Source organism: Canis lupus, chromosome 24 (assembly GCF_048164855.1).
Source record: "Canis lupus baileyi chromosome 24, mCanLup2.hap1, whole genome shotgun sequence".
Classification (NCBI taxonomy): Eukaryota; Metazoa; Chordata; class Mammalia; order Carnivora; family Canidae; genus Canis; species Canis lupus.
The window spans coordinates 43,507,171-43,529,850 of record NC_132861.1 but is presented as its reverse complement, the minus strand read 5'-3'; the positions used below and the strand labels follow the sequence as shown (position 1 = coordinate 43,529,850).

Sequence of the window (22,680 nt, the reverse complement as noted above, 5' to 3'; positions counted from 1 at the left end):
TTCATTCCATTTTGTTTAGGTTCCTATAGATTTTTTCTTTGACCCATGGAGACTTCGGAAGTGTGTTATGTAGTGGGGGCTTTCCCCTCCCCCCATGAATTTTGGGCACTTTTGGGCACTTTTGGATACTTCTAGGTTTCTGGTTTCTCTAGCATCTGGTCTGGAACATAAGCCAGGAGAAAACTCAAGATCTCACTACCATGTTTTTCCATGGGTCCTGACTTTCCCTGCCATTCTGTTTCCTCCTGACCTCTCAGAGTCTTTTCATGCTTGCTTTCTGTTTAATGTCGAGAGTTTTTGCTTGTACTTTAGTTGGAGGAGTAGGAAAAATATTTTTGCTTCACCGTTTTGGAAGCAAAAATCTCATTCTGGCTGCTTTTAGGATTTTTCCTTGATTACTGGCTTTGAACAAATTGATCACGATGTTCCTTAGTGTGAGTTTTGTTGGTGTTTATCCTGCTTGGGATTTGTTGTAATTCTTGGATCTGTGGTTTTATAGTTTCATCAAATTTGGAAAATTTTTAGCCATTATTCCACCAAATATTATTTTATGTCTCCCTCCCCTTTCCGGGGACTCTAATTATATCTGTTAGACTACTTAAAACTGCACAACAGGTCGCCGAGTCTCTATTCACGTTAAACTAAATTATTTTTCCCTGAGCCTCAGTGTGTTTAGCTTCTATTGCTCTTGTCAAGTTTACTGATTCATTCTGCAGAATCTAGCATGCTGTGAAAATCCTCCAGGATGGTTTTTAATTTCAGATATTATATTTTTCATATCTAGAAGTTCCATTTGGTTCTCTTTTATATCTTTCATTTCTATCCTCATTTTGTTCATGTTTTCTTTCACATTTTGAGCAAATTCCTTGTTTGCTCACCATCATCCATAATTTCTGCAGTTATGTCTTTGGACTGATATTTCTTCTGGTTGTGGGTCACATATTCCTATTTCTGTGCACAGCTAATGGTCCTTGTGCGGATGGGTGGTCACTGGGAGTTATTGAGTGATTGGGTTTTTTATGTTTCTTTTTTAAGTGCTGGCTTTTTAATTTTTTTTTCCTGGTAGGTAGATAAGTTGCTTGCTGGCCTGACTGATCCTTCCCAGGTTTGTTTTTCTATTTTGAGGAGTAGGTCTGTGGTCACCTTTTCTGTAGGGATAGATATGCCTAAGTACTGAGATGCAACCTTTTTTTCACTGAAGCACTGGGTGACCCATGGAACTTCTGAGACTTTGAACACAGTCCTCTAGGAGCTCTGGGAACTGCTCATCATTCATTGTGTTTGCCAGGCTGGTGGGTTCCACTTATCGTGTGGATACTCACATGCAGCATTCAGCCACAAACTCAAAGGGATACAGTGCATTTCTGATGCTCATTTTCTGACTGGCTGTCTCTTCTTTGTGAGCCTGTCCCACATGGTATGGCTGCCTTGTCCCCCACAGATTTCGGTTGTCCTTGGTTCAGGGAAACACGATGTTCTCGGTTGGCTGCAGGCGGGCAGCCAGGACGGTCGTGGCACTCAGCTCTTCTGTTTCCCTTCTCTTGAATGATCTGCTATTGTCTCATGTCTTCAAAGTGTTTTTCCTTAAATATGTATTTCATCTGCTTTACAATGGGAGGCCGAGAAAGTGTTCAGTTACTCCATCACAGTGGAAGAAGTTCTAGATAATTTTTGTTAAGATTTTTATTTATTTATTCTTGAGAGACACACAGAGAGAGGTAGATTCACAGGCAGAGGGAAAAGCAGGCTCCATGCAGGGAGTCTAATGTGGGACTTGATCCCAGGACCCTGGGATTATGCCCTGAGCCAAAGGCAGAAGCTCAACCACTGAGCCACCCAGGTGCCCCAGATGATTTTTAACATTTATTTCATCTGGAATAAAATGCGTGGGAAGCATGAAGGAGTTCAGTTAAGGTACCTAGTCCACTGCCTGGCACACAGTAGCTCTATATTTAATACTAGGTATTCTGATTAGAATGATTTCCATTGATATCATTCTGTGTGGGCTGTATTAATCGAAGGGTTTACTCACAGCAGTGACTTTTAATCTTTTTAGTATTTTAATTTGTTTTCATTTTAATATATTTGAGTAAAGCATACAGAATTAAGCAGCACACTTATAAATTTGCATAAATACTATCAAATTTGATGCCTACTATACATACTGTCTCTCAGAAAGTAGTAGATTGAAAAGCAATTGTAAAAGATTTAAAGTTCAGGCTCTGGTTTCCAGCCTTAGTCCATTTCATTATGTATTCTCTTTACAAATGTTATTCAAGCACAACAGTGATTTAAAAGTAATTGATTTTTCCCCAACTCAAATAAAAAAAAGTAGACGAGTCAACACAAAAGTCATATGGCTCAAGCCAGAAAAAGCATAAAGATTTATTAAGTCAACTCTGAGTAAGGAAAGGTGATATAATATAGTAAGAACTCTTCTAAAATAAGCCAGGATGCATATTGCTTGAATGGAATGGTGGGGTGCTGAGGCGCATACAAAAACGTAATACTCTTACTGTGGGGGACTAAGAATGAATTTACATATAAATGAATATACATACAACAAAGTCGCTCTCCATAATTCATAATAAATTTTCAAATACTTGGCGTAAGACTGATGTCAGAAAGCATGATACTGTAAGGCAGAGAAAAGTGGCCATGATTGGGAATCTTCTGGTTGAAAATTTTCCTTGAGGGGCTCCATCATCAGTATCACCTCCTATCCATATTCCTACCTCCAGTTTATAGAGTGGTGAAGGCATCAGACGGAGAACCAGGTGGGGGTAACTGGTAAAACTAGAGGTGCAGGAAGCCTAGTCTGTAAGATAGGCCACTAAAGTAATCCAAATGTCCTTATGCACTGGGCATCACTCCAGGGGTTGGCCAGAGACATGTGCTGTGGAAGAGGCTGTTGGCTGGCATGGTTTATATCACTAGCTAGTGTCATTTAATTCATCCCCAGTATGGCTCCAAGAACACAGTGGTAAAGCAATCCAGAAGAGGATGGGTTTGGGACTCTCTCTGGTCTCCAGTCCTTTGGATCCTGGGTCTTAGATATTTCATCCATACCTACTAGTTCATTCTATTCCCCATAATTCTCTATTCCTACCAAATCCTTCCAATCTGGGGGTGGGGGCCAGGAGGAGACAAACCTAGGGACCTCAGATTTCCAACTACATTAGCGCCCCTCGAAGATCCAAGATCCAATACATGCTTTAGGGCTAGACTGGACCCTAGATTTGGGATTTACCTCACTGGTCCCAAAAGCCCTGGACCATAACAGGAATGGATGGACTGGACTAGCTCTAGGACTGCCCAAAATTTAGGGAACTAGAATCGTTTGATGCTGCTGTTGAACTCGCAGAGCAGAGTGGAGCTTTTGAGTTTTGCCAGGCAATGGAAGCAGGGAGAAGTCAGGCTGTTTCTGCAGCTATGGCTGCAAAGGTAGCAGAGCATCTGCTTGCAGAATTTGCAGTTTTCAGATTGCCAGCTAAAGACAGCCATTGTCCAATAAATACCTCAATTAAGCTTGTCTTCCTAAATGGTTGTAAGTAGTGCTGATGTATATATATTTGTCAAGGCCTTTGATTTAATCCTTTTAACGTTTCCCAGCACGCTCTTGTTTATATGTGTCCTCAACTAGTCTCTTATGTGATGCTGGTGGTAATAGTTCAGTCTGTGCCCTTCTACACTCAGAGCGATTGCCCCATTAATAGCAGGACAACCTTTGAAATAGGTTCATGGGAGCCCATCAATTTCATGTCTGTCCCATTGATGCAAATGACTATATTTATGGTGGGAAACATATTCACTTCGACGCTACTGAATTAAAATCAACCTAGTAGGGCCTCAAAGTAGTAAATGTTTTATTTGACAGATTTTACTTAGTTAAAAATAAAATAGACCGATGCCAGGTAAGAAAAAAGTGTGAAGTGCGACAGGCACGAAATATTTCAGTGTGAGATTTCTGCTCTAAAATGGACCAGGAGTGACATATGGTGGTTTTATAAATGCGAGGTAAACCAGTAGCCGATAGGAAAGTACTTCAATACTAATTAAGTAAAGCCTGGAAGTAATTACCTGAGTGTACACTGAAATATTGCCTTTGAAAATGGACAAAATATTTGATTTTGCTCCTTTGCTTCAGTCGACACTGTAGCAGTGCTAGGGTGTTTTGGGTTCTGGGTTTTTTTTTTTTTTTTTTTTTTGAGTATGACTTTTTATATGTATTTAAGCAAATAGTGATATACTTTAACATTTTCCTTTTCTCATTTTCTAACTTTTAAGAGAGATTGCCTCAAGTTGAAATATCTCATTCCATTCATTTGATGAGATGCCTTTCAGTCTGTGATGCGCACTCATCTTGTATTGACTTGCAATATGGCTTAAAATTGGTGAAGGTGGCTTTGTTTGTGTAACAAGCTGTTTCCTGTAAGTTGGTGTTTGGACCACAGTGACATCAGCCCATGTTTGTTAGTTTAATCCTGGCTCTTTGTCATGGGGACAGGAATGCCCCAAAATGTTGGGTCCAGGCAAGGTCAAGAGCTCCAGGTTACGTTTTTCATCATGGGGGGGAAGGACAGGCTGGAGTGAATGTGAACTCCCCTGGGGCCACCATTTTCAGGGGAGACTGGGTCAGAGCTAAGCTAACCCTACTCTTAAAAACCATCTTTTCTTAGGGCTGGGGGGGTCGCTGATGCTCTTCTTATGCATTTCCATCTTTCCCAGAAACACATCTAGGGATTTGGAAAATGAAGTACATTTTCATAATCGACTCTGGCTAGGCAACAGCTGTGCCCTAGAACTATCCAGAAAATAGTCGAATATCCAGACTCACACACTCAAACACTTGGCCACAAAAAATAAAATAAAATAAAATAAAAATAAACTGTGGGGTTTTGGCTTTCTGGAGTTTCAGAAAAACAAATAAGAAGATTCAGCTGATGCAATTCAAAATAAAATAGACTTTTTAAATAAAATCAGGAACCCTGGTTCGCTTTTTCAATAAACCTCAAAAGGTTTATTCAGACATGAGAATCAGCTTTAGTTAACTATTTGACTAGACTAAAGGAGATTCTTTTTACCATTGCCATTTTTTTTTTCTTTTTTTCATTTTACTTAAGCAAAAGATCCCTTGTCTGGAATTTTGGGAGAGTTCCTCACTTTATGTGCACAAGCCAATTGGGCTTTATTGCTGGAGACCGTGACCCCAGCCTCAGATCATCGCTTGGCCAGAGAAGTGATGGGTGACTGAGCCACTGGTACAAAGAGCTGTGTCATCACTGCTTTTCTTTGTCTCCATAGGCGAAGAGTGTGACATCGACATAAATGAATGTGACAGTAACCCCTGCCATCATGCAGGCACCTGCTTGGACCAGCCCAATGGTTATACCTGCCACTGCCCACATGGCTGGGTGGGTGCAAACTGTGAGATCCGTAAGTATTTTGGCTGTTAATTAACATCACATTTTCATTCAACAAAGAGAGGATACCTGCCCAGGTGGCCCCTGTCACGACAGATGGGCAGTGAGGCCAGAGGGCTAACCTGAGTTACCCGAGTCCCAGAGGACTACCTTGCTTTGGGCAGCCCCCACTCCTTCCTGAGTCTGAATCCAGCCTTTCTCCTGGGATGAGAATGTGCAAATGTCATCCAGAGTTCACTGCTCCTAAAGACAGCCAAAAATGTGCCTAACAGAGAAGCATTAGAATCCTATCAAAAAATAGAGTCTTTGTGTTAAAAACATGAAAAAACACACAGAATATAAATTCACTTTGCATTTATGTCTTCAAGTGTCTTCAAACGTATTAGGTTCCATCGGTTGCCTGGAGAACAATCCAGAGAGGATGAGGGTAAGAGAAAATCTGAAAAACATTTCGAGCTGCTGAGAGTGAAGTGTTCTCTAAAAATGAGCCCACAGAAGTTTGAAAATGTCATAATCAAGATTTCATGTATTAAAAGAATGGATCTGCTAAGATGGAGGTGAAAATGAGAACCGACATGGAATTAGGTTTTCCGTTGTTTTGGAAACTGCTAAAAATTTAACCGTGAGAGGTGTTTTCTTCTCACTGACACTTATCAGGGCTGTGGATCTTCCATAAGGGCTCCCTCCCGGGCTCTCGCAGCCCTCTCCTACTTTTCTTCAGGTAGAGACTGCTCATCTGCTGTGAGTGTGGAAGGAGGCAAATGCATACACATAGTCCTGTCTGTCTGTCTGACTGTCTGTCTCCTTCTGGAGCTGGCTTGCTGGTGTCTCTACTCCTCTGTTCTCCAAGTGTTTCCAGAATGACCTCCCATCAGGTGGCCCAGCAGTGCCTGTGGCAGTTTGGGCCTGTCTCATTCTTGGTGCAAGCCGGAGGTAGGGGACTACATTCTCCAACATCGATTTGACCAGGAATGCTCATTGGGCTCCTCCTTGCTTACTCTTTGTCTTTGTTCTTGGCTTGGTGCTTGAGAGGGGAAGAAGGAAGTTATTTTCAGGTCTCCCCATCATCAACTTTCCTAAACACTCCTAGATGGAGTGGTCGTAGGACCAACTGGCCTTGTGAAGATGGGCAAGAAGTACTCTTCTGTTGAAGAAAGTTACAAAAAGGATTCCATGGTAAAAATGCTAAAATGTTGATGGCTAAAGCTAGTGTAGGATATGAAGACTAGAGTATGTTTAGGATGTTAAGTCCAGTCTGGTGGGGTCCATTGGTGGAAAGCAACTGTGACTTGGGTCAGCAGGACCTTGGCTCTTCCCCTGGCAAGATGCTCATTGTGTGGCTGCACTGAATTATGCCAAGGCTTAGTTTACTTACCCATAAAATGGGACCAGGTTTCATTCTAAAATTTGGCAGTTCTGTTGGAAATGACAAATTTTGTGCCTCGGAGTAGAGTAGTATCTATTTATAACTTTTATTTTATTTTATTTTTTTAATTTTTATTTATTTATGATAGTTACAGAGAGAGAGAGAGGCAGAGACACAGGCAGAGGGAGAAGCAGGCTCCATGCACCGGGAGCCCGATGTGGGATTCGATCCCGGGTCTCCAGGATCGTGCCCTGGGCCAAAGGCAGGCGCCAAGCCGCTGCGCCACCCAGGGATCCCTATTTATAACTTTTAAACCTTAATTATGAAGATAAATGTATAGGAGAGTATGGATAAGAAGTCAGGAACACAGACGAGTCCTTCAAAGAAGTTTTTAGGTAAAGCGCCATAATTATAAAAAATGGAGATTTTACTTCCTTCCAATGATGATGATATAGGCAAAAGATGTACAAGGATGGAATAATAGGGTGAAAGTTGACTTCGAATTCCAGCTCCATAATATTCTAGCTCTGTGACCCAGACAAATAAACGTACCTCCCGGGGCCTTGTCATTCTCACTTATAAGATGGTGATGGGAACATACTGTGAGGATTAAAGGAGGCAAATATGTGCAGACTTCTACTATGCAGTAGGCACTAAATAAATGCTAATTTACTGTGGCTCATATACCATGAGATACTCCTTGGGGGGCCCAGCCTTTGGCAGCTGTCTTTTTAGATGATGCATACCCAGGGCACGGGCCACACAGAGTGTCCGGGTGTGAGGGGGCCTATCTTGGTCCACACTCACGTTCTCTGTTTGCCCAAAATAGCACTTTGCCTCTGATGATCTCATTTGTCCTTCTCTGTTAGGCCAAAGGCACTGAAATCAATGTCATCACAGGTCAGGCTCTGCTAGGTTCCAGTGTTAGATGCTCCCACCCTTGACCTGAGTGTAAGAGTGGAGAATGTGCATTTGAGGTTTGCTATGACTCGTCGCTGGAACTGGTGGCCAGTGTTCTCTAGATGCTGAATCAAATGGGATGGATCTAAGGACCAGGAGAGGAGAGTGCCTGGGTGATACAAGGTCGGGTGGGTAGATCCCAACAGAAGGCTCAGATGTACACAGAGAAGAGGGAGGGGGAACTGTAGCCCACATAGCTACACAGCACAGAGGCCCCTGAGTTGTCAAAAGTGGTAAAGGAACCTCCCATCAGCCCGACCTCTGCCTCCAAAGGCCACATTGCCTGCCTCCCTCTCTCGATTACTCTGCTTCAGCCCAAACATTGTCCTGTTTTCTCTTCCTTGGACAGGTCAAGTTGATTCCTGATTCCTTCAGGGCCTTTGCCCGTACCCTGCCTTACATCTGGAGCGCTCACTAGTACAGCGGTCTCTTTTTCTGTGCATTGATTAACCCAGGAGTGAATGTTTTTTAGAAATTTGCCCCTTTAGAGTTATTATCTGTCCCCCAATCAGTAATAAAGAGCAAACATTTAGCAGACCATAAAGATTTACCAAAGCCACCAAGAAAATGGATCCGGAACTATCTAAAAGGATCATTTCAATAGCCAAAGTGTTTTATAATTACTCTGAAACAAATGCAAACCCCATGTCTTGGAAATTAACAAAACAACCTGGTGAAATTTTAATTATCTGCCATCTATTCTGACCAACTCAGAACTGATAACAGGTGTTTTTTGGAGGTTTGGGTTTTTTTTTTTTTTTTTTTGTATCTTAATAAAATTTTTGCCTTCCTAGAGTCAAGGTCTAATGACTGTAAATTTACAATTCCTATAAATGTTTATGTAGTGTTGTTTTGTATCATCTGCATGAGAGTTGTGAGGTTTCTACTGTTAGAGTTACAGTCAATCTTGCTGACCAAGAACAGTTGGACAGTTAAGGACATTTGAACAGTTGGATCTATGGTTAAACTATGAAATTAATGATATTTTGCAGTTGACAAATAGGTGAAGAGGCCATCCTGGATTTATAATTCAACCAATAATCAAGGGCCTCTTACTATCAGACAATGAACACTATGCTCAGGATATAAAGTTTAATGAAGCAGCCCCTGCCTTTAAGAGCTCATAATCCAGGGGTGGGTCATGATATGCGGTGGGGCTGCTGTAGGTTTTGTGCAAGCTGCTCTAGGAACCCAGGGAAGGGGCCCCGAGGGAGTTTTTACATGGACATCTCAGGATTCCTCTCCCCAAAATGCATGGAATTTCGTAATGGTTGAAGAAACCCATCAAATGCTTATGTTATATGGACAATCCTTATCGTACAGATTGGTTGGGTTCTTTGGTTCTCATTTTTGTATAAACTAGGATACTTTAAAAATAAATTTAATTAATCTTCCTCCTTCTGCTTCAGTCCCCAAAGGTAAATAAATTATTAGCATTTATTGTATATATTTCCAGACCTATTCGGTCAATACTGTAAGTCCTCATTTTCTCCCACACAAATGAGACTCTTCCAAACCGTGAGAGACTCCTAACTCTGGGAACAAACAAAGGGTTGCAGAAGGGGAGGAGGGTGAGGGGATAGGGTAACTGGGTGACAGGCACTAAGGAGGGCACTTGATGAGATAGATGAGCACTGGGTGCTATACCATATGTTGGCAAATTGAATTTAAATTAAAGAATAAAAAATAAAAATATTCACAAGAACAACAAAACAAAACAAAAAACCAAATGGGACTATTCTATACATACTGTTGAGCATTTTGCTTTTCTGCTTAATAATATATGGAATGTTTATCCATGTTGGCTTATGCAGGACCTTGCTGTTGTAACACCACATGGCTTCCAGTCTAGCCCCTCAAACCCTTTCTTTATATGCAGCCAGAACATCTTTCCTTTTCTTTTAGCTTTCTAAAAGTCCTTTTAAGAATTTTTTTCTAATTCTTTTTATTGTGGCAAATACACATAACATGAAATTAACTATCTTAATCATTTTAAGTGCACAGTTCAGTGGTACTAAGTGCGTTCATATTGTGGGCAACCCTCACCACATCCATCTCCGTAACCCTTTTCATCTTGAAAAACCGGAGCTCTGGCCCCATTAAATGATAACTCCCCGTGACCCCTTCCCTCAGCTGCTGGCAATCACCATAAGCTTTCTTTGTTTCTTTCTTTCTGTTTTTTAATCTCCCCTTGTGCCTCATGCCCCAGCCTCTGGCAACCACCGCTCTACTCGTTGTTACTTTGAGTGCGGCTTTCTTTTTTTTCTTTAGATTCCACACACAAGTGAGCTCGGGCAATATTTGTTCTTCCCTATCGGACCTGTTTCACTTAGCATAACGTCCTTGGGTCCCTCTCCCAGGGGTTGCAACTGGCAGAGGCATCTTTTCAAAGTGCAAATCCGAATGCTCAGATTCCTCCTCCTTTCCACCACCGTGTCCATCCGTATCGGTGCCAAGCGTGTATTAAAGACCAAAGACTGAAGGCTGCACTTGGCCCTGTGGGGCCTGCGAGATATTGCCTCTCCTCACCCAGCCAGCCTTTGGTTTTGCTCCACCAGCAGTCCCTCTGATCCCCCTCCAGCCTCTTGTCCTGTTCCCCACCTCCTCCCAGGTCATTGCCATGGTCTGGGGTTGTGTTCCCTCTGTTCTGCCCTGTCTCTGGTTCATGCCCACTTACCTGTAGAGCCCGGCTTTCTGCAGACCCTCACCTCCGGAGCTCTCCTGATTCCCCATTAGATGGAGCTTCCCCAATCCCTTCCTGTAGCACCGCAAAGATGGTCCCTCGTTGGTTTGGCGCACTGTCTGCAGCTACTTTGTGACCATTTTTGGGGTCCCTCTATCCCTCGGAAGACAGAGGGCTCCGGGAGCCAACTGTCTCCTTTCCCTCGCACTTTATCCCAGCACTCAGTAACCTGAGCCTGGTACACAGTGGTGCCAAATTAATGGCTGCTCAGCGAATGGATCCTACAAAGGAGGTGAGCTCTTCTTTCCATTCCTTTCCTATGCCTTTCTCTTCTGAAGGTTGATGAGAGTTGTTACTATTTTCCAATCTCATTGTCTGCCTCACTTGTCCAGATAACTTTTAGCTCTAGAAAACATAAGGTAATCTGAAACCCCTCCTCTCAATTCGTCTAGCAACAGATGGGCTAAAAAATTATCCAGCTGTCTGATGTCTACACCGCACATTCTCTTTTTAAATAGCGTAGGTGAACACATTTAAGTAGTCTGGCGACATTCATGCGGGTGAATTAAAAACCAGATGTGGGCAGTGTGCTTTAGAATGAAATTCGTACATCTAGTGACATCTCTTTTCGGTGGGGTGGAGGTTGTTGGCGGGTCTGGTTTTATTCTCAGGCTGGCCACGGATGGCCTCTATCACCCTGCTTTGTTTGGGACCATTTGGAATGTAAATGCGAAAGCAATTTGGAAAATACAAAACCCGAAACAAATTTCGTGAGACCTAAATACAACTCGTCTGGCAGACCCATAAGCGAGACATTTTCCCCAGAACAGCTTGTGTGCATGCATTCCCGGTCACGCACCTGCTGGAGCCAATGGGATCATTCCATCCAGCACATTCCGGTGCACAGTTGCACAGTTCCTCCCTGAGCTGTGCTGGAGCTGGCATAGTAAATGATTCATGCAGTGGAGCTCCTGGGGTGCAGCAAAGCGATGTAGCTCACGAGGGGTCTTAGGACTTACGTACAGTGGAGGTGGCGGCGGCAGCCACCTGGTGCGGATAGCTGCACTTGCCGCTTCCAGGCCATGGCTTGGATCTATTCAGATCCAGCTCGTTTCCCACCTGATGAGTGTGTCAAGCAGCCACACTCACTTCTATCAGAAAAATGTTGGCTGACAGTGAGGTCGGAAAAAAAAAAAATGAAAGAGCCAGGAGTAGGGGAGGAGGGAAGCAGAGCTGTTGGGAGGAATTTCGAGAAAGTTTTCCCCAAAGTTCCAGCAGCCTGGAATGCATTTTGGGGAAGTAGAACAGATGGTCAGAAATGTAAGCAGTGTAGGCAGCTCAGGTCTGGGACACCGTGCTCAGCGTGGAGCCCAGTGCCCTTCTCTTTCCTTGGCAGTGGCCGTGGGGTTGGGCACCTGCTGCAGACACACAATTGATATGGGGTGTAAGCTGTTTATACGAGGTTTACGCATCCACTACGAGGGCTCATCAGGAACTTGTGTGGCCCTGCCATTGCGATCGGAGCCCTCTAGCAAGCTGGCGTAGAAGCAGCGCTGGCTTTCCTTGTGTTGACGCTAGATGGGTGTTAGAGCATACTCTGAGCATTGGACTCCAGCCCACAACTGAATTTTTCAGAGAATGTTGAAATACTTGGAAATCAAGTGAGTCATGCTCCTCTTTCAGCCAGAAAAATGAGCGTCTCTCTCAGTGTGCACCAGGTATTGCCAAATGAAGTGGCTGTGATCTGTGATCGAGGCTTGGTTCTAGCTTCACAAAAACACCTTCTCCCGTCCGTGGCGACCGTTCACTTGCAGGGATTTATGTCGGCCCGTCTGCCTGTACGTGAGCTGGTTAGGATGGGGCCGGGAGTGCACTCGTCGTCAGCCCCACCGCTGCAGGCGGCCTCAGATGGCCAAGCCAGACTTCAGGGGTCTTGATAAAAAAAAAAAAAAAAAAAAAAAAAAAAAAAAAAAAAAAAAAAAAAAAAAAAAAAAAAAAAACAACCCAGAGTCGGGAGATCTGGATGCAAAGACCATGCTTCATTCGTCTCATTCTTCTCAAACTCTCAGGAGCCACCAGGCTTGGGGCATGGGTCCTTTTTCCATTAGGCCTCTAGGAAAGGGATCTGCACACTTGGCCCCGTTTGAGGATTTACCTGTGCTCTTCTTCAGATTGTGACTTTTCAAGGTAAAGCATAGCTGGTTCTCGGATTCTGTGGTCACTCACGGAAGATGTAGCTAAGAGGAGGGTATGCGTACCTGGAGATCGCAAACACTCTCACAGCTTATGGCGCAGTGGGAAGGGTCTGAGCATTTCCTGGGAAGACAGGAAATGCTGTCTCCACACCCACCCCTGAGTCCCATTATAGGCCCCCTCTGGAGTCCTCATCTGCAAATGATGGTCTGGAGTTGGTGGTGCTGTGAGTCAGGTAGAGAAGTCATCCTCTTTCCACTGGAATTTCACTTCTCTTTGGTCTTATCTAGCCCTTTTGATTTTCAAAACTTCCTTTCAGTTCCTGTTCACATTATCCAGAACATTCTGCTTGGTGCAGGTCTACAAATAGGACATAATTCGGCACTCTTGACCTGTTCCATGCAGGAGTTTATGTCCCCTTCTTCCATTTATTTTCCTGCTCATACCGGGCAACGCTCAGTAATCCTGAGCTCACAGCATGTGCTACCGAGGACAGTGTCTTTATCCTTTATCCCTCTTCTACCACCACACCTGCTCCTTTTTAGGACCATCCACCATGTGCCTGGCAGCAGACTTTCTTCCTATTCTTTACATGTGTTCTAACTTATGCTCCCAGCAAGCCATGGGGTACCTGTTGCTATTTTCACCTTGTAAAGGAAGAAACCAAGTCTCAGGAAGGTTGAGTAAATGGGGGATTGAAAGCAAGATTGGTGTGATCCTAAGGCCCACACTTCTTCCATTGTTGTGTTGGAAGATAATTCCATGGCTATTTTTTTCAAATAACTTATTGCTTGTTTTAAAATATTTTTATAAAAGCAATACATTATTCTTTTGAAAAAAGCTGGAGAAGACTGAGAAGTGTAATGAAGGAAAGAAAAATCACTCCTAATCTTGCCTTCCAGTGATCTCTGTTGTTAGTGTGTTGCTGTGTGAGACAGACGCTAAGGACTTGGATCTAGACTTGAACTCACCCAGCTAGTGATACCAATTTTCCACAAAGTAGACAGAGAAAATACCTCATTTTTGATTGGTCGTAATGATTACATGAGATGTTTTCAAAGAGCTTACCATAGTAGGAAGTCAACAAATGTTCATCATTATCATCGCTCCATCCTGAGCTTTTCAGAGTGTAGACAGACACTTGTGACTCTCCTATACAGCTAGCTCCTGTATGGTCAACTGCTTTTGTTCTTTTGTTAGAATGAAACATGTCTCCATCTCACTAAGAGCTGAATATTTAGGTTGTTTCCCATTTTTTGCTTTTATGAATTGTCGTTCTATTTGTGGGGTGAAGAGAGGGTACGGGGGGTGGGACCTCTAGCTATTAGCTGTAACATTTTCTTTCTTTAAAAAAAAATACCTGAAAAAACATAAAGCAAAAACTGGTCTAATGTGAACTTTATTAACTTTGAACAGTATTAACTTTGAGTGGTGAGTACCTGGGGGTCGTGTTTCTTTAATGAGCCTTTTCCTAAATGTATAATAACTGATCACTTAACATTCAAAAATTGTGATGCTGAGATGAACATCCTTGTATATGGGGCTTTGTGCATTCATAGAAATCATTTCCCAGCATACATTCTAAAAATTGGAATTTCTGGGCCAAACGATACTCCATTAAGTTTACACAAGGGTTGAATATCAATTCACATGTCCTCATGTCTGCACCCATGTCAGCTGTGGTTATGAAACATTTTAAATATTTGGGAACTGCTAGAGGAATTCCATTCTTAAAGAATTATGAAACTAAACACTCTTCTACTTGTATTTCTTTGGTGGATTCCTTTTCATATCCTTTGCCCATTTTTCTATGGTGTGTTCTTGGCCTTTCTTAACGATTTGTAAGAGGCTCTTATACAGTACGAATTAGCCCTTGATCTGGGTTATCCATAGAAAATAATTCCTTTCAGTTTGGACAGCCCTTATATTTTAGGTTGCTGAAGCAAGGACCTATTTTTTTTTTTTTTTTTGCAAGGACCTATTCTAAAGGTCATAGCTCACATCCAGTTGTTTGCTAACTTTCGCCCCAGATCTCCAGTGGAAGTCGGGCCACATGGCAGAGAGTCTCACCAACATGCCCCGGCACTCCCTGTACATCATCATCGGAGCCCTCTGCGTCGCCTTCATCCTGATGCTGATCATCCTCATTGTGGGCATTTGCCGCATCAGCCGCATCGAGTACCAGGGCTCTTCCAGGCCGGCCTACGAGGAGTTCTATAACTGTCGCAGCATCGACAGCGAGTTCAGCAATGCCATCGCCTCCATCCGGCATGCCAGGTGGGCTGCAGGGGGGAGGGCGGGGAGGGCAGCTCTCGCTTCCACCTGTGCATTCCTGGGACCTGGGTGATGTTGTGAGCGGGACTTCACACCTGCAAAGAGGATTTCGTAGACGAAAGCATTGGTTGAAGGAGTACTGGGGCCAGACGGTTAGGTTGCTTTATAAGCAACCCCTTTTAATTTGCTGCAAGCCTTCTGTTTTCATTGAATACACTCATTCATTTAATTTGTGTTTATCTATGCTATAAATAGCCGAATCTTAATTATGGTGTAGGAAACATTTTTTGATGATTGCTTTTTGGAATGTCTTAAGCTATGTTCTTCAAATAGCATGAATATGTTCTTCAAATAGCATTTGATTTAGGGGCTTACTTAAGGAGGGATAAACAGCTGTCATTCTGCTGTTAGTGTTCATATGATATAAAACGGGGTCCTTCTCTGGAGGAAAGACTCCTGGAGAGACAAGGAGTTAATGTGGTACCGCAGAGAGAGCCTGAGTCCCAACTACCCCATTACCTGACTCTATTTTACACAGACCATTCAAGCCTCCACAACTACTGTTCCCTCCACTGAAGTGTCCCCGCTTAGAGAATTAAGGCAATCAAATTAAATTACAAATATTATAGGATTGTATAAACAGATAACACCACTATTTCTACAAATCTTTTATAACAATAAAAGAATCAGCTAATCTAACATTTTGTTGACTTCTCCAAAGGACATTTGCTACAAGAACAATAATGACAGTGTTTGTTAAAAGAAAGCTACCTTTCCTTTTAATTGCTTGAACAATCTAAACCATACGATTCAGAAAGTCTGTGCTGTAGTGAAGGGTGGACCGAGCTTGGTGTCTTAAGACTGGGGCTCACGAGAACTAGTAGCTGCATAACCTCTGCTGAGACGTGGCTACTGGTCTTGATCCAAACACACACGGATCCAAATTCTGTCTTTATGGCAAAGAAGCTAAGAGGTTCAGGATGTTTGCTTTCTCCACAAGGAAGTCCCCAAACCCAAGACCCCGATCTCACCATGATCTTGCCACTCTAAGGGAAGCAACAGCCTGACCCTGGGTTCCAGGGATAGGAACCAGTGGAAGGAGAGAAATTGGGAGGCACAGAGCAGGTGCCCTGATGCCCCGATGTGACAAGCGTGTCTTCTTTCTGAGAGCTGCACCCACCTTACTTCTAGAACTATGAAGGAGAGGGGAAGGTAGATCGCCTTTAAAGTCAGGCCCTACACAGCTGCACATCAGTGACTCTCCTTCCTTTAAGGGCAAGCTTGACATCACAGTCTCCAGGAAGCCCTGAGACCAATCCCTGCACATCTTGTTTATTTGACTCCTCCACCAGCCAGTACATGTAGGGCTGTTTTATTTCTGTCTTCAGTGGGTCCTGGCCCATAGCAGACCTTACTTAGTAAAATTTGAAGTCTTAATGAAAGGACAATCTCTATTAGGGGTTGCTATAGGATGTCTTGACCTGCCTGAGGTGGCTTCATTCCAGGGCACCAGCCTAATAAGTGGCCCGCATGAGTGTTTGCAGTATCCAGAAGTCACGGGATGAGAGATGGAAGGTGTAAAAAGAAAGGGAAACAAGCTTCTGTGTTGCTCAAGAGTCTTCTCCCTCCATTCCCAGGAGTGCTAAGTTCACCAGGAAGGAGCAGAATCGGTGGCATTATACTGGGATGTACTGGGAGACCTGAGGAGTCAGGTTCCCTTCACACCCACAGGGACCTCTGGCTCAGATCCTTGTGTGTTCAAGAGGAGTATCTTATTTCAGCCCCAGAATAGTTTAAGATAGATTCTTCTGAGCTTCCTGCTTATATAGCCCACTCGGAAGATATTTAACTGGATAGTCTTGGAAGGAAAGAATAAACTTGAAAGCATTTACAAACCTGGTTCTTATTTGGTGCTGATTTTTATCAAAAATATTTACTGCAGAATTCCCAACCAATAAGCTCCTCCATGCACCAGTGACTGCAGATAAAACCATTGAAGTTAATACAATACCTTCCCAGATATCTGGAACATTCCCTTATAAACGTTTATTCAGCCGCGACCTGTGGTTTCTACAACATGGCTCTCTAGAGGTCCTGGCTGGGTCTCTGGCTGGTTGGCCCCTTTTCACTCCCCTTTCCTGGAAACCCTAGAAAGGCACTGAAAAAAAATTAACCCTTCTGCTATTACCTCCTCCCTAGTTTCCAGCAGTGACCTGTAGCTAACGCCCATTTCACAGCCTGTCTCCCTGCTGTCGGCCTGGAGATGACATTGCATCGAATGACTGCAGCTCAGCAGCCACACAGGATAAATACTGAGTGGGTCACCTGTGACATTCACGAGTGACCGAGGAAGTGTCTGGTGATTCTGACGTCAGCACGCAGTTAGTTGAGGCTAGTGCCGGGGTGTGAGGGAGCCTCCCCCTTCTCTCTCTTGTTAAGGGTCCTGTGTTCTGTGGCTGCTTTGCTGATGCTCAGGCTGGAGAGAGTTTGTGACTGGCCAGCAGGAGCAAATGAGCATCCCAGGCTCTGGAGTGAGGTCACATCTCGGCTGCGGATTGTTCACGGCCCCACGAGCTCTAAGCACCTGATCACAGAAAACAGAAACAGGACAGCCGTGGAAGGATCCAGTCATGTTTTCTTAAATAGTATCTCAGGACTTTGGCTGTTTTCAAGGTCAGATCCACCTACATTCCCTGAGGTGGTGTTTTAGGTTTTGACTTTCGGTGGAATATGAACTAGAAGAACGCACCCTCCGTTCCCTGAGGTGGTGTTTTAGGTTTTGACTTTCAGCGGAATATGAACTAGAAGAACGCACTCTCTTAGATCTGCCTTACAATTGGTTGCAGTATCTTATAGTGAGATAAGGTGTATGAGGCTGGTCACCAGATATGTTTGCGATGTCAGTGACCTTAACGCTGCTGTTGCCACAGCTTCCCATGATTGCTTCTGGGTTTTGTTGACATGACCAGACACTATGCTAAATCCTTTGGAGAGAGGGACTCGTGGGTGATTTTTACAGTCTTCATCAAAGGCCTGCAAAATACTTTAGACTTTATGGAGCATACCTTCCTCAGGTCTTTGTATTAGCTCTGCCTTTGTAGCATGAAAGTCACAGACACTCATTATGAATGGATGTAACTGTGTTCCAATAAAACTTTATTTAAAACAGGCGACAGTGGGGTGCCTGGGTGGCTCTCAGTGAAGCATCTGCCTTTGACTCAGGTCATGATCCTAGGTCCTGGGATTGAGCCCCCGCATTGTTGCAATCGTTGCATCATTGGGGGGGGCTGCTCTGTGGGGAGTCTGCTTCTTCTCCCTCTGTCCCTCCCCCTGCTCATAGTCTCTCTCACTCTGCTCTCTCTCAAATAAATAAATAAAATCTTAAAAAAAAAAAAAAGCAGGCAACAGGCCATAATTGGTTTTCATGCTATACATTGTGAACCCCTGGTCTACATTATAATTTTTTCTATTTTCCAATTTTTTTTTTTTACATTTAAAATGTGTCTTTGTGATAAGGAGAAAAAAAAAAAAACCCAGTGTGTTATTTAAAGGAACAGTCACATAAATATTCCTGCCATAACACAGGCAAGCTCTTACCATTGGCTTAGTGCCTGAGAGTTTAAGTGGAATTCTATGGCTGTTAGCTTATTTCTTAACATCCACCCAATTCTGAGAAACAAAGGAAATATAAAAAAGCTGTGGGGATTATAAATTTAAGTAGGAATGCACAATCATTTTTTTACTAGATGGGAGCTTGCCATTGTGATAGGTGTAGGAGATTCAAGGGAAGTCTTGTTTCATTTTAGTGTGTTTTAAAGATTTTATTCATGAGAGAGAGAGAAAGAGAGAAAGAGAGTGCTCAGGGGGAGAGGCAGAGGGAGAGGGACATGCAGACTCCACGCTGGGTGTGGAGCCCGACATGGGGCTCAATCTCAAGACCCTGAGATCATGACCTGAGCCAAAACCAAGAGTCGGATGCTTAACCAACGGAACCATCCAGGTGCCCCTCATTTTATTGTTTTTTTTAAAAGCCATTTTAGCTTCTATGTGGTGGATGATTTAGGGTGGAGACCTCTGTATTTCACCTAAGGAATGTGGAGCTAATTAGGTCATAGCACAGGGATTCCAACTCAGGATAGCACTGGGGGTATTACCCCTCTTTAAACCAGGTTACCTTTGTAACCAGCCTTACACTTTATGACCCATACTGGCTGAGAGTTGATCTCATTAGCACCGTGCACACAGCCAGTTGCTTGTCTAGATAGGAACCAGGGTTCCTTGTTCTTCAGCTGTGGCTGATCCTGACTGGTTTCAGCCCTTGCCTTATTACGCTCCGTGGATCTGAAACACCCATCCTCAAACCTGCCTTGTCAATATTCAGCCCCATGATCGCAATTTAAGATTACAGCCCTTTGCTTTAGCTTGTTGGTGGATTGCATAATGTGGAGGCATTTAACTTTCTAGATGTTGAAGAAACAGATTCTCCTTCAAACTATGAAATCATATAAAAAAAATAAAACGGATTCTTTAAACACATATTCAAACTATTAAGTTGCTTGGATTTTTTTTTCCCTTGGCCAACCAATTGCTTGATCGGCTATCTGGACTTCGCTGACCTTCCCATCAAAGTTCCCCCAGGAAAGGGTCTCACTGGCTTACAATGTTAGGATACAGAGGGCTTTGCACTGGGATTGCCCGACTTTTAACATGAATCAATATTATTAGTGGTATATTGTTACCAACGTGGCTAGCTGTTTTATGAGAAATAGATTGTCAAAATATTTGCACCGTAAAGCGGCTTCCAGAAGTTTCAGCCTTGGGAGAAAGTGTTCAGATCCAGTTGGCTTTTACAATGTTACCCCTTTCCCTAGTGTCAGATTATGCAGGCCTCACTCAATCTAGATAAACAGACCACAGGCTGGAATCCAACCCGCATTTATGCACAGACCAGTGAGGCTTCACATTTTAGACATGATTTTATTGAAAGCTTTTTAATCTTATGGTAATATCCTTGGATTTCTTGGTGGCGGGATGTGTTAACTCTATGCGTGTTGCCCATCTGGCGTGGTTCCTGACTTTGTGCCCCTGAAAACCAGTAGATCTTGAGTCAACCAGAACAAATGATCGACAATTGTTTAAAAACAAAAGATAATATGAAGAATGGACATTTTCTCCTTTCCCATTCCTTTCTACTTCTCACTTTATGTGAGAAGATTGGCTTTCCAAGATAGCAAAGGGAAAAGTAGTAACAGGGGCAACAGAGGTAGGGTGAAAACCGTGATAAGTGAGCCCCTTAAAGTCTTAGGGGCTCATCCCACCAACCTTTTTTAAAATTTAAGGTTCTTTACATGTTTCTTTTAAAAACCCTATTGGACTTGAAACAGTTAAAAAAATATTGTCTGTATGAGGGAGGAGGCACGGTGGGTGAATGTGGAAGATTACTTAAATCATATTATACTCCAGGGACTTTAGGGAAGGTGAGGCCTTCAATGGGAAGAGACCACCCAGAAGTTGAATTGGCTTTATTTTAATAATCTTCATCTTAAGACTGGTTTGGCAGGAAGTCCTGAAATTGGATTTTGACACCCTTGGCTTCTGGGCGTCAGTCCTGCTGTTGAAGGGATTTTGATATGCACAGATCTTTTGGGACAATGTCTCGTGCTCAGAGGAAAACAACAAAAAACAATGGCCTGTGTGTGGGGGGTGTGGGGAGGAACAGGTGGGTGGGGTTGGATGGCGGGCACCTGGTGTTGTGGGCAGACATCTCCTTATCTGCTCATCTCCTCATGTTGGGACCTCAGATGACCTCTGAGCCTTCATAGCCCTCCAGTAAGTCCCCAGGAAGACTTGCCCTGCCATTCTGTGTTCCTGGAATGGATGTAAAATAAGCTCGCCTCTGCAGATAGTTAAGAGTCTCAGAAGATAAAGAGAAATAAATACATTTTCTTAAGACCTATTGTAGGGCTGAAACGCCTGTTGCTTTGCCAGGATTTAACCTAGAAGCGTCAACATTCATTTGGGCCCCGTGTTTCATGAAATCCTTTTTTTACCTCCCGCACTGAATGAGTAATGTGCATACTCATTCAGCATTGATATCCGGATCTCTTCAATTTCTGTGCTGCAAGAGAATATATTTCTTAGGGTATTTTTATTGTTCCATCTGATTCTTGAATCTGTTATTCTCACTACTTGCCTTTCATAGAATTTGAGACCCACTGTTCATCTAACCAGGGTCCTCTCTCCCTGCGGTTTCAGGTTTGGCAAGAAATCCCGGCCTGCGATGTACGACGTGACCCCCATCGCCTATGAGGACTACAGCCCCGATGACAAACCCCTGGTCACACTGATTAAAACAAAAGATTTGTAATCTTTTTGGGGGGGATTATTTTTCAAAAAGATGGGATACTACCCTCATTTAAATATTTTTAAGAAAATAAAAAGCTTAAGAAATTTGAAATGGTAGCTGCTCAAGAGTTTTCGGTAGAATATCGAAGAACTAATTTTCTGCAGCTTTTAGTTTGGAAAAAATATTTTAAAAAACAAAATTTGTGAAATCCATAGACTACGTTTTAATGTACTTTCAGCTCTTTAAACTGTATGCTTCGACTAGTGTGTGCTCTTCCCATGGTAGATGCCGTCATGAAACGCGGCTGGCTTTCTGTGGCTGTTACAGAGAATAAGTCTAATCGACGAGAAGTTTCCATGTGACGTGTGAGTGCCGGCTTTCTGAGTAGTTAGGAAACACATGTAGAGTATGACCCATATAACAGTATACCCGTTAACCTAAAACGAAGTCTGAAATGTTTGTTTTGTGAAAAAAGAAACTAGTTGCATTTATTATTCCTAACCCGAATGAAATTAGCCTTTGCCTTCTTCTGTGCATGGGTAAGTAACTTATTTCTGCACTGTTCCGTTGAACCTTGCGGAAGCGTTCTTTTGAGTTCGTTTTTTGTCATTTTCGCAACAGTCGTCAAGCCAGGCCTGGAAGTCACGCAGCAAACGGGCCTCGTGAGGCAAATTACGACCGCAGCAAATCTATATTTCCTTTTAGAAGTCAAGGTTTTTCTATTGTGAGTAAATTGAATTTACGTTGGAGTTGTTTGTTGCTAAGAGGTAGTCAATATAAGAGAGTACTAGTTCCTTCTGTAGTGAGTGCTTCTCCTAGGACATCTTTATTTATATCCAGGACATGTTTGTGGCCGTATTGGATTGATATGTGCTTCTTCTGATTCTTGCTAATTTCACAGACTATTGAATAAATGTTACCAAGTCCAAGATGCACTTGTCTCTCATTCTTTTAAAAGAAGAGAAAACGTTTTGGGTTTGATATTGCTTGTCGATCTCGCTGTTTTTCACATCTTGACTGTTCCGAGGAAGACCATTCTGCAGCTGTCAGATCCATTCCTGTACCTTCTGGGAACCGTCCTGATCTAATTGCCAGCGAAGCCTCCCCCACTTCCTTTAAACATGAAGGATGGGGGGAAAAATAACAAGAATTCTCCTTTTAGCATTTACATCAGAACCTGCCCGCAAAGTACAGCACACAGGACTGTTGGGGACACTGAAATGCGGAAAGGCTCCTAGGCACGACGTGCAGGGGCACCTGCAGCCTCAGGAAATGTCCTCTGTGTGCTGCTGTCCGGTGGAGGTCAAGTGAAATTGCCTCAGCAAACAACACTGGGGTCCTTAGGAACGTGAAAGCAGCTCACAGTCACCCTACGTTCAGTTCTATTTTGCAACCAAATGCTGTGCCAAAGTCCCAGTCTTTTTTATTTTTAATT

The 22,680-nt window shown here is 43.2% G+C and overlaps 1 protein-coding gene across 1 annotated transcript in view; it reads left to right on the top strand.

Annotated features, from left to right (window-relative positions):
- Nucleotides 1-22,174, top strand: part of DNER (delta/notch like EGF repeat containing) — a 311,266-nt gene extending 289,092 nt beyond the window's left edge. The window contains exons 11-13 of the mRNA XM_072796556.1: nucleotides 5,305-5,436; nucleotides 14,656-14,902; nucleotides 21,155-22,174. Coding sequence (XP_072652657.1) covers nucleotides 5,305-5,436; nucleotides 14,656-14,902; nucleotides 21,155-21,266 — 491 coding nt within the window. The 3' untranslated portion in view covers nucleotides 21,267-22,174. The remainder of the gene's footprint in view (nucleotides 1-5,304; nucleotides 5,437-14,655; nucleotides 14,903-21,154) is intronic.
- Nucleotides 22,175-22,680: the final 506 nt, after the last annotated feature.